This window comes from Oncorhynchus gorbuscha, linkage group LG23 (assembly GCF_021184085.1).
Source record: "Oncorhynchus gorbuscha isolate QuinsamMale2020 ecotype Even-year linkage group LG23, OgorEven_v1.0, whole genome shotgun sequence".
NCBI lineage: Eukaryota > Metazoa > Chordata > Actinopteri > Salmoniformes > Salmonidae > Oncorhynchus > Oncorhynchus gorbuscha.
This window is the reverse complement of record NC_060195.1, coordinates 3,766,164-3,778,663: the sequence shown is the minus strand read 5'-3', so window position 1 is coordinate 3,778,663 and position 12,500 is coordinate 3,766,164. Positions and strand designations below refer to the sequence as shown.

At 50.5% G+C, this 12,500-nt stretch overlaps 1 protein-coding gene across 1 annotated transcript in view; it reads right to left on the bottom strand.

Annotated features, from left to right (window-relative positions):
- unc5a (unc-5 netrin receptor A) overlaps positions 1-12,500 on the bottom strand; it is a 610,423-nt gene that overhangs the window by 302,451 nt on the left and 295,472 nt on the right. The window contains exon 2 of the mRNA XM_046325030.1: positions 12,151-12,369. Coding sequence (XP_046180986.1) covers positions 12,151-12,369 — 219 coding nt within the window. The remainder of the gene's footprint in view (positions 1-12,150; positions 12,370-12,500) is intronic.

Genomic DNA, 12,500 nt, shown 5'->3' with positions numbered 1-12,500 from the left:
GACACTCTACTGTCGTCTATCTAGTGTAAAAGAGATAGATGGTGAACTGGACATACAGTGCCTTGCGAAAGTATTCGGTCCCCTTGAACTTTGCGACCTTTTGCCACATTTGCGCTACAAAGTATTAACTTAAGGGGGGGATGAATAATTTTGCACGCCCAATTTTTCAGTTTTTGATTTGTTAAAAAAAGTTTGAAATATCCAATAAATGTCGTTCCACTTCATGATTGTGTCCCACTTGTTGTTGATTCGACACAAAAAAATACAGTTTTATATCTTTATGTTCGAAGCCTGAAATGTGGCAAAAGGTCGCAAAGTTCAAGGGGGCCGAATACTTTCGCAAGGCACTGTATACAGCACAGTAGTCTGGCTAGTACAACAGGTAGATGCCATGACCTGGAGATAAACAGCACTGACGAAAACACTGAATAATCAGTGACGAAGAAATACAGACTCACTCGCCATGAGTGAATGGTAGTTACAAGAGTCATACACCTCCTGTCTGAGTTATATAGTTACAAGAGTCATACACCTCCTGTCTGAGTTATATAGTTACAAGAGTCATACACCTCCTGTCTGAGTTATATAGTTACAACACTCATAAACCTCCTGCCTGAGTTATATAGTTACAAGACTCATAAACATGTCTGAGTTATATAGATACAAGACTCATAAACCTCATGTCTGAGTTATATAGATACAAGACTCATAAACATGTCTGAGTTATATAGTTACAAGACTCATAAACCTCCTGTCTGAGATATATAGTTACAAGACTCATAAACATGTCTGAGTTATATAGATACAAGACTCATAAACCTCCTGTCTGAGTTATATAGATACAAGACTCATAAACCTCCTGTCTGAGTTATATACACTGCTCAAAAAAATAAAGGTAACACTAAAATAACACATCCTTTATCTGAATGAATGAAATATTCTTATTAAATACTTTTTCTTTACATAGTTGAATGTGCTGACAACACACACAAATTATCAATAGAAATCAAATTTATCAACCCATGGAGGTCTAGATTTGGAGTCACACTCAAAATTAAAGTGGAAAACCACACTACAGGCTGATCCAACTTTAATGTAATGTCCTTAAAACAAGTCAAAATGAGGCTCAGTAGTGTGTGTGGCCTCCACGTGCCTGTACGACCTCCCTACAACGCCTGGGAATGCTCCTGATGAGGTGGCAGATGGTCTCCTGAGGGATCTCCTCCCAGACCTGGACTAAAGCATCCACCAACTCCTGGACAGTCTGTGGTGCAACGTGGTGTTGGTGGATGGAGTGAGACATGATGTCCCAGATGTGCTCAATTGGATTCAGGTCTGGGGAACGGGAGGGCCAGTCCATAGCATCAATGCCTTCCTCTTGCAGGAACTGCTGACAAACTCCAGCCACATGAGGTCTGGCATTGTCTTGCATAAGAAGGAACCCAGGGCCAACCGCACCAGCATATGGTCTCACAAAGGGTCTGTGGATCTCATCTCGGTACCTAATGGCAGTCAGGCTACCTCTGAAGGGCTGTGCGGCCCCCCAAAGAAATGCCACCCCACACCATGACTGACCCACCGCCAAACCGATCATGCTGGAGGATGTTGCAGGCAGCAGAACGTTCTCCACAGCATCTCCAGACACTGTCACATCTGTCACATGTGCTCAGTGTGAATATGCTTTCTGTGAAGAGCACAGGGTGCCAGTGGCAAATTTGCCAATCTTGGTGTTCTCTGGCAAATGCCAAACATCCTGCACGGTGTTGGGCTGTAAGCACAACCCCCACCTGTGGACGTCGGGCCCTCATGGAGTCTGTTTCTGACCGTTTGAGCAGACACATGCACATTTGTGGCCTGCTGGAGGTCATTTTGCAGGGCTCTGGTAAAGCTCCTCGTGATCCTCCTTGCACAAAGGCGGAGGTAGCGGTCCTGCTGCTGGTCCTCCTCCACGTCTCCTGATGTACTGGCCTGTCTCCTGGTAGCGCCTCCATCCTCTGGACACTATGCTGAGAGACACAGCAAACCTTCTTGCCACAGCTCGCATTGATGTGTCATCCTGGATGAGTTGCACTACCTGAGCCACTTGTGTGGGTTGTAGATTCCGTCTCATGCTACCACCAGAGTGAAAGCACCGCCAGCATTCAAAAGTGACCAAAACATCAGCCAGGAAGCATAGGAACTGAGAAGTGGTCTGTGGTCACCACCTGCAGAACCACTCCTTTTTTGGGGGTGTCTTGATAATTGCCTATAATTTCCACCTGTTGTCTATTCCATTTGCACAACAGCATATGAAATGTATTGTCAATCAGTGTTGCTTCCTCAGTGGACAGTTTGATTTCACAGAAGTGTGATTGACTTGGAGTTACATTGTGTTGTTTAAGTGTTCCCTTTATTTTTTTTGAGCAGTGTAGATACAAGACTCATATACAGTGAATTCGGAAAGTATTCAGACGCATTGACTCTATCCACATTACAGCCTTATATATCCTCATCAATCTACATAATGACAAAGCAAAAACAGGTTTTTAGAAGTGTTTTCTAATTTATTAAAAGTAAAAACTGAAAGACCTTATTTAGATAAGAATTCAGATCCTTTGCTACGAGACTCGAAATTGAGTTCGGGTGCTTCCTGTTTCCATTGATCATCCTTGAGATGTTTCTACAACTTGATTGGAGTCCACCTGTGGTAAATTAAATTGATTGGACATGATTTGGAAAGGCACACACCTGTCTATATAACACACCTGTCTATATAAGGTCCCACAGTTGACAGTGAACGTCAGAGCAATAACCAAGCCATGAGGTCGAAGGAATTGTCTGTAGAGCTCCGAGACAGGATTGTGATGGGGTATTGTGATGTCGTTATGGGGTATTGTGATGTCATTATGGGGTATTGTGATGTCATTATGGTGTATTGTGATGTCATTATGGGGTATTGTGATGTCATTATGGGGTATTGTGATGACGTTATGGGGTTATTGTGATGTCGTTATGGGGTATTGTGATGTCATTATGTGCTATTGTGATGTCATTATGGTGTATTGTGATGTCATTATGGGGTATTGTGATGTCATTATGGGGTATTGTGATGTCGTTATGGGGTATTGGGATGTCATTATGGGGTATTGTGATGTCGTTATGGGGTATTGTGATGTCGTTATGGGGTTATTGTGATGTCATTATGGGGTATTGTGATGACGTTATGGGGTTATTGTGATGTCGTTATGGGGTATTGTGATGTCATTATGTGGTATTGTGATGTCATTATGGTGTATTGTGATGTCATTATGGGGTATTGTGATGTCATTATGGGGTATTGTGATGTCGTTATGGGGTATTGTGATGTCATTATGGGTTATTGTGATGTCATTATGGTGTATTGTGATGTCATTATAGGGTATTGTGATGTCGTTATGGGGTATTGTGATGTCATTATGGGGTATTGTGATGTCGTTATGGTGTATTGTGATGTCATTATAGGGTATTGTGATGTCATTATGGGGTATTGTGATGTCATTATGGGGTATTGTGATGTCGTTATGGGGATTGTGTCGAGGCACAAAAAATATATTTTTTAAATGTCTGCAGCGTTGAATGTCCCCAAAAACACCATGGCCATCGTTCTTTTGTTTTTATTTAACAAGTCAGTTAAGAAAAAAAAAAGTATTTACAATGACGGCCCACCCCGGCCAAACCCAAACCTGGACGAGGCGCCGCACTATGGGACTCACAATCACGGCCGGTTGTGTTACAGCCTGGAATCGAACAAGGGTCTGTAAGTGACGTGTCTAGCACTAAGATGCAGTGCCTTAAACCGCTGCGCCACTCGGAAAGAAGTAAAGTCAAGTCTCTTCCTAGAGCTGGGCGCCTGGCCAAGCTAAGCAATCGGAGGAGAAGGTCATTGGTCAGGGAGGTGACCAAGAACCCGATGGTCACTCTGACAGAGCTCCAGAGTTCCTCTGTGGAGATGGGAGAACCTTCCAGAAGGAAAACCAGCACTCCACCAATCAGGCTTTTATGGTAGAGTGGCTAGACAGAAGTCACTCCTCAGTAAAAGGCACAAACTCCTGCTTGGAGTTTGGTGTTGGTGTTGGCAGCATCATACTCTGGGGATGTTTTTTAGTGGTAGTGTCTGTGAGACTAGTCAGGATCGAGGAAAAGATGAACGGAGCAAAGTACAGAGAGATCCTTGATGAAAACCTGCACCAGAGTGCTCAACAATTCAGACAGGGGCGAAGAGTCACCTTCCAACAGGACAACAACCCCAAGCAAACAGCCAAAACAACAAACGAGTGGCTTTCGGAACAAGTCTACGAATGTCCTTGAGTGGCCCAACCAGAGCCCGGACTTGAACCCGATCGAACATCTCTGGAGAGACCTGAAAATAGCTGAGCCGCAGCACCATCCAACCTGACAGAGCTTGAGAGGATCTGCAGAGAGCAAATACAAATACAGGTCTGCCAGGCTTGTAGCATCACAACCAACAAAGTACTGAGTAAAGGGTCTGAATACTTATGTCAATGTAATATATATATATTTTGTTTTAATACATTTGCAAAAATGCCTATAAACCTGTTTTTGCGTTGTCATTATGGGGTATTGTGTGTAGATTGATGAGCGAAAACACCCAGATTTAATATATTTTAGAATAAGGCTGTAATGTAACAAAATGTGGAAAAAGTCCAGGGGTCTGAATGCTTTCTGAATGCTTTCTGAATGCTTTCTGAATGCTTTCTGAATGCACTGTGCCTCCTGCCTGAGCTTTTATATGGTGGTCTCGTCGTGTGATATATTTTAATACCCTATTTAATACCGTACCACTCCTAACGTGTCCTGTCCTCTAGAATTCTGCATCCCAAAAACAACACCCTATACCTTACCTAGTGTCTATGGGGGGAGCAACGGGCCCTGGTCAAAAGGAGTTTACCGTTTGGGACACCACTTGAGAGAATATGACCTTCCTACCTCTTACGACCTGCCGGCTTTATTGTCACGGTGATCCCTCTGTCTGGCCTCCATCACCGTACGTTATGCTGCTCAAATATCTCTTAAACCATCTAGCTATTACTTCCTGAAACATCTAAATAATATTGTGTTATTATGGTGTCACTGGCCAAAGTCCCAAATAGAACCCTATTATAGATAGGGCTCTGGGCAAAAGTAGTGCACTTCATAGGGAATAGGGTGCCATCAGTGAATCAACCACTATAGGTTTTCATCTTTATAAAATATGTATTTCCTGATTGACCGAGTGGGTTTTAATGCGATTTTGTAATTTATGTTTTTTTTTTATCTGAGGGAAAGAGAAGCTGGGTTTAGAGAAAGCAGATCTTATTTATTTAATACATACAGCAGGATTAATTATAGGAATAGAGGAGGGATCAAACATAGACCTGTCCTGTCTGGATTCTGTCCTGTCTGGATTCTGTCCTGTCTGGATTCGGTCCTGTCTGGAATCTGTCCTGTCTGGAATCTGTACTGTCTGGATTCTGTCCTGTCTGGATTCTGTCCTGTCTGGATTCTGTCCTGTCTGGATTCTGTCCTGTCTGGATTCTGTCCTGTGTCTGGATTCTGTCCTGTCTGGATTCTGTCCTGCCTGGATTCTGTCCTGTCTGGATTCTGTCCTGTGTCTGGATTCTGTCCTGTCTGGATTCTGTCTTGTCTGGATTCTGTCCTGTCTGGATTCTGTCCTGTGTCTGGATTCTGTCGTGTCTGGATTCTGTCCTGTCTGGATTCTGTCCTGTCTGGATTCTGTCCTGTCTGGACTCTGTCCTGTCTGGATTCTGTCCTGTCTGGATTCTGTCCTGTGTCTGGACTCTGTCCTGTATGGATTCTGTCCTGTCTGGACTCTGTCCTGTCTGGACTCTGTCCTGTCTGGAATCTGTACTGTCTGGATTCTGTCCTGTCTGGATTCTGTCTTGTCTGGATTCTGTCCTGTCTGGATTCTGTCCTGTCTGGATTCTGTCCTGTGTCTGGATTCTGTCCTGTGTCTGGATTCTGTCTTGTCTGGATTCTGTCCTGTGTCGAGATTTCAGTATGTGTCTGGATTTCTGTCTGTCTGTCTATTTGAAATTGTAACGTGGATGAATTAGATATTTTGTTGTTGAACAAACTGAACTGTCTTCTATTTTTACTTACTAAAATACAGGGACATTTAGGAGTCCTCAGCTCCTAATGGATGGGGTGGCTGAACAGAGCAGTAATTAAACATCATCTTTAATGGGCTATCAGCCTATCGGAGAACAGTCCCGCACACAATTTAAGCCGAAGCTGATACGCTGCTATCTTCAAATTCCTGAGAACCCTGAGCTGTAATGAACAGCAGGGAATAGGAGAAGCAGGAGAGGGGAGGAGAGGGGAGGAGAGGGGAGGAGAGGGGACGGGAGAGGGGAGGAGAGGGGAGGAGAGGAGAGGAGAGGGGAGGAGAGGGGAGGAGAGGGGAGGAGAGGGGACGGGAGAGTGGAGTGGAGGAGGGGAGGAGAGGAGAGGGGAGGAGAGGGGAGGAGAGGGGACGGGAGAGGGGACGGGAGAGTGGAGTGGAGGGGGAGGAGAGGAGAGGGGAGGAGAGGGGAGGGGAGAATAGGAGAGGAGAGTGGAGGGGGAGGGGAGGAGAGGGGAGGGGAGAGTGGAGTGGAGGGGGAGGAGAGGAGAGGGGAGGAGAGGGGAGGGGAGGGGAGAATAGGAGAGGAGAGTGGAGTGGAGGAGGAGAGGGGAGGAGAGGGAGGGGAGGGGAGGAGAGGGGAGGGGAGAATAGGAGAGGAGAGTGGAGGGGAGGGGGGGAGGGGAGGAGAGGGGAGGTGAGAATAGGAGAGGAGAATGGAGGGGAGGGGGGGGGGAGAGGGGACGGGAGGGGAGAATAGGAGAGGAGAGTGGAGGGGAGGGGGGGGGAGGGGAGGAGAGGGGACGGGAGGGGAGAATAGGAGAGGAGAGGAGAGTGGAGGGGAGGAGAGGGGATGGGAGGGGAGAATAGGAGAGGAGAGGAGAGGGAGGGGAGGAGAGGGGACGGGAGGGGAGAATATGAGAGGAGAGGAGAGTGGAGGGGAGGAGAGGGGATGGGAGGGGAGAATAGGAGAGGAGAGGAGAGTGGAGGGGAGGAGAGGGGACGGGAGGGGAGAATATGAGAGGAGAGGAGAGTGGAGTGGAGGGGAGGGGATGGGAGGGGAGAATAGGAGAGGAGAGTGGAAGGGAGAGGAGGGGAGGGGAGGGGGGGAGGGGGGGGAGGGGGAGGGGAGGGGAGGGGAGGGGAGAATAGGAGAAGAGAGTGGAGGGGAGGGGGAGGGGAGGAGATGAGAGGGGAGAATAGGAGAGGAGAGTGGAAGGGAGGAGAGGAGAGGGGAGGGGAGAATAGGAGAGGGGAGGGGAGGGGAGGGGAGAATAGGAGAAGAGAGTGGAGGGGAGGGGAGGGGGAGGGGAGGAGATGAGAGGGGAGAATAGGAGAGGAGAGTGGAAGGGAGGAGAGGAGAGGGGAGGGGAGAATAGGAGAGGGGAGGGGAGGGGAGGGGAGAATAGGAGAGGAGAGTGGAGGGGAGGGGAGGGGAGGGGAGGGGAGAATAGGAGAGGAGAGTGGAGGGGAGGGGGGGAGGGAGGGGAGGGGAGGGAGAATAGGAGAGGAGAGTGGAGGGGAGGGGAGAATAGGAGAGGAGAGTGGAGGGGAGGGGAGGGGAGGGGAGAATAGGAGAGGAGAGTGGAGGGGAGGGGGAGGGGAGGGGAGGGGACGGGAGGGGAGGGGAGGGGAGAATAGGAGAGGAGAGTGGAAGGGAGAAGAGGAGAGGGGAGGGGAGAATAGGAGAGGGGAGGGGAGGGGAGGCGAGGGGAGGGGAGAATAGGAGAGGGGAGGGGAGGGGAGGAGAGGAGAGGGGAGGGGAGAATAGGAGAGGGGAGGGGAGGGGAGGGAGGAGGGGAGGAGAGTCCTGGATGATTATAATAGCCTTGAACCGCCTGCGAATTGATCAAGCATTATTAGCTGCAGCCTTGTAATAAGACTTGTATTTCGGAGAGACCGAGGTGGAGAGCGAGAGAGACCGAGGTGGAGAGCGAGAGAGACCGAGGTGGAGAGCGAGAGAGACCGAGGTGGAGAGCGAGAGAGACCGAGGTGGAGAGCGAGAGAGACCGAGGTGGAGAGCGAGAGAGACCGAGGTGGAGAGCGAGAGAGAGCAGTTGGTGACAAGGCCCAGAGACAGACACCGCCATTATGGTTTAACAGATAACTGGTTACCACTGTGAGAAAAGGGATACATCTAAGAGATGAGGTGGTTAACGTTACAGTGACAACCGAAACAGACATGGTTGTCAAGCCCACAACCTTAGTAATCACACCACAGATTACTAATATGAGCTTTACATGATGTATCCATGGCGATGGAGGTAATACACCCAACACCAGAACACTGGACCAGTTCCCAACTAGACTGAGTGGAGGAGATGGAGGAGATGGAGGAGATGGAGGAGATGGAGGTGATGGAGGAGATGGAGGAGGTGGAGGAGATGGAGGAGATGGAGGAGATGGAGGAGATGGAGGAGATGGAGATGGAGGAGATGGAGGAGATGGAGTTGGAGGAGATGGAGGAGATGGAGGAGATGGAGATGGAGGAGATGGAGGAGATGGAGATGGAGGAGATGGAGGAGATGGAGGAGATGGAGGAGATGGAGGAGATGGAGGAGATGGAGGAGATGGAGATGGAGGAGATGGAGATGGAGGAGATGGAGGAGATGGAGGAGATGGAGGTGGAGGAGATGGAGGAGATGGAGGAGATGGAGCAGATGGAGGTGGAGGAGATGGAGGAGATGGAGGAGATGGAGGTGGAGGAGATGGAGGAGATGGAGGAGATGGAGGAGATGGAGGAGATGGAGATGGAGGAGATGGAGATGGAGGAGATGGAGGAGATGGAGGAGATGGAGTTGGAGGAGATGGAGGTGGAGGAGATGGAGGAGATGGAGGAGATGGAGGAGATGGAGGAGATGGAGGAGATGGAGATGGAGGAGATGGAGGAGATGGAGGAGATCGAGGAGATGGAGATGGAGGAGATGGAGATGGAGGAGATGGAGGAGATGGAGGAGATGGAGGTGGAGGAGATGGAGGAGATGGAGGAGATGGAGATGGAGGAGATGGAGGAGATGGAGGAGATGGAGGAGATGGAGATGGAGGAGATGGAGGAGATGGAGGAGATGGAGATGGAGGAGATGGAGGAGATGGAGGAGATGGAGATGGAGGAGATGGAGGAGATGGAGGAGATGGAGGAGATGGAGGTGGAGGAGATGGAGGAGATGGAGGAGATGGAGATGGAGGAGATGGAGGTGGAGGAGATGGAGGAGATGGAGGTGGAGGAGATGGAGGAGATGGAGGAGATGGAGGTGATGGAGGAGATGGAGGAGATGGATGAGATGGAGGAGATGGAGGTGGAGGAGATGGAGGAGATGGAGGAGATGGAGGTGGAGGAGATGGAGGAGATGGAGGAGATGGAGGAGGTGGAAGAGATGGAGGAGATGGAGGAGATGGAGGTGATGGAGGAGATGGAGGTGATGGAGGAGATGGAGGAGATGGAGGAGATGGAGGTGGAGGAGATGGAGGAGATGGAGGAGATGGAGGAGATGGAGGAGATGGAGATGGAGGAGATGGAGATGGAGGAGATGGAGGAGATGGAGGTGGAGGAGATGGAGGAGATGGAGGAGATGGAGTTGGAGGAGATGGAGGTGGAGGAGATGGAGGAGATGGAGGAGATGGAGGAGATGGAGGTGATGGAGGAGATGGAGGAGATGGAGGAGATGGAGGAGATGGAGATGGAGGAGATGGAGGAGATGGAGGAGATGGAGGAGATGGAGGTGGAGGAGATGGAGGAGATGGAGGAGATGGAGATGGAGGAGATGGAGGAGATGGAGGAGATGGAGATGGAGGAGATGGAGGAGATGGAGGAGATGGAGATGGAGGAGATGGAGATGGAGGAGATGGAGGAGATGGTGGTGGAGGAGATGGAGGAGATGGAGGAGATGGAGATGGAGGAGATGGAGGTGGAGGAGATGGAGGAGATGGAGGAGATGGAGGAGATGGAGGTGGAGGAGATGGAGGAGATGGAGGAGATGGAGGAGATGGAGGAGATGGAGGTGATGGAGGAGATGGAGGAGATGGATGAGATGGAGGAGATGGAGGTGGAGGAGATGGAGGAGATGGAGGAGATGGAGGTGGAGGAGATGGAGGAGATGGAGGAGATGGAGGAGGTGGAAGAGATGGAGGAGATGGAGGAGATGGAGGAGATGGAGGTGATGGAGGAGATGGAGGAGATGGAGGAGTTGGAGGAGATGGAGGTGATGGAGGAGATGGAGGAGATGGAGGAGATGAAGGAGATGGAGATGGAGGAGATGGAGGTGATGGAGGTGATGGAGGAGATGGAGGAGGTGGAGGAGATGGAGGAGTTGGAGGTGATGGAGGAGATGGAGGAGGTGTAGGAGATGGAGGAGATGGAGGAGGTGGAGGAGATGGAGGTGATGGAGGTGATGGAGGAGATGGAGGAGGTGGAGGAGATGGAGGAGATGGAGGTGATGGAGGAGATGGAGGAGGTGTAGGAGATGGAGGAGATGGAGGAGATGGAGGAGATGGAGGAGATGGAGGAGATGGAGGTGATGGAGGAGATGGAGGAGATGGAGGAGATGGAGGTGGAGGAGATGGAGGAGGTGGAGGAGGTGGAGGAGATGGAGGAGGTGGAGGAGGTGGAGGAGGTGGAGGAGATGGAGGAGATGGAGGAGGTGGAGGAGATGGAGGAGATGGAGGTGATGGAGGAGATGGAGGAGATGGAGGAGATGGAGGAGGTGGAGGAGGTGGAGGAGATGGAGGTGATGGAGGAGATGGAGGAGATGGAGGTGATGGAGGAGATGGAGGAGGTGGAGGAGATGGAGGAGATGGAGGAGATGGAGGAGGTGGAGGAGATGGAGGAGATGGAGGAGATGGAGGAGGTGGAGGAGATGGAGGAGATGGAGGTGATGGAGGAGATGGAGGAGATGGAGGTGATGGAGGAGATGGAGGAGGTGGAGGAGGTGGAGGAGATGGAGGTGATGGAGGTGATGGAGGAGATGGAGGTGGAGGAGGTGGAGGAGGTGGAGGAGATGGAGGAGATGGAGGAGATGGAGGTGGAGGTGGAGGAGGTGGAGGAGGTGGAGGAGGTGGAGGAGATGGAGATGGAGGTGGAGGAGATGGAGGTGGAGGAGATGGAGGAGATGGAGGTGGAGGAGATGGAGGTGGAGGAGGTGGAGGAGGTGGAGGAGATGGAGGAGATGGAGGTGGAGGAGATGGAGGTGGAGGAGATGGAGGTGGAGGAGATGGAGGAGGTGGAGGTGGAGGAGATGGAGGAGGTGGAGGAGGTGGAGGAGATGGAGGAGGTGGAGGAGGTGGAGGAGATGGAGATGGTGGAGGAGGTGGAGGAGGTGGCAGGAGGTGGAGGAGATGGAGGAGGTGGAGGAGATGGAGGAGGTGGAGGAGGTGGCAGGAGATGGAGGAGATGGAGGAGATGAGGAGATGGAGGAGGTGGAGGAGATGAGGAGATGGAGGAGGTGAAGGAGGTGGAGGAGGTGACAAAGGGGGAGGAGTTGGAGGAGATGGAGGAGGTCATGAAGGTGGAGGAGGTGGCGGAGATGGAGGTGGTGGCAGAGGTGGCAGAGGTGGAGGAGATTTGAGGAGGTGGAGGAGATGGAGGATATAGAGGAGTTGGATGAGGAGGAGGAGGTGGATAAGGTGGAGGAGGTGGAGGAGGTGGATGAGGTGGCGAAGATGGAGTAGGTGGCAGAGGTGGAGGAGGTGGAGGAGGTGGATGATGTGAAACAGGTGGAGGAGGGGGAGGAGGTGGAGGAGGTGGATGAGGTGGAGGTGGAGGAGGAGGTGGCAGGAGGTGGAGGAGGAGGTGGAGGAGGAGGTGGAGGAGGAGGTGGAGGAGGAGGTGACGAAGGTGGAGGCGGTGGCACGCTCTGTAAAGCATGCCATTGTCATTGTTCCAGGCCCTAAGAGCTGGCCATGCTGCTGTGGTATAAATCAATGTAATCTACTTGTATGTTGAAAACATATTGCTGTGAGATTACTGTCATTCAATGTTCCATCAAATACTACAAGTGTCATGAATCTGTGAGTCTGATAAAAGCCTCTGCTGAATGACCTAGTAATTGGTTTACCTGTTGCAGGGTCCACGGTGCGGTCGATCAGGTGATCATCTTGATGAACCCACTCCCCGTTACATTTGAAGTAGATCTGTGTTGCCGGGGTGGAGCGACAGGTCAGGGTGACGGGCTTGTTCTTCACTATGTACTCATCGTCAGGCTCCACCAGGAAGTGAGGTAACAGATCGTTAAAGGAGGCAGGAAGTGTCGCCGTGGCAACGTGCTCCGAACCAACTGGGAGACAAACGGAGAAGAGAAAGAAAAATTATTTCTGTTAAAAAAGACAAAACAAAAAAATGCAATAGTTGTATTAACTTATACACCCTGAAACCACTTGTTAAAGACAGTCAATAGATTGACTCGTA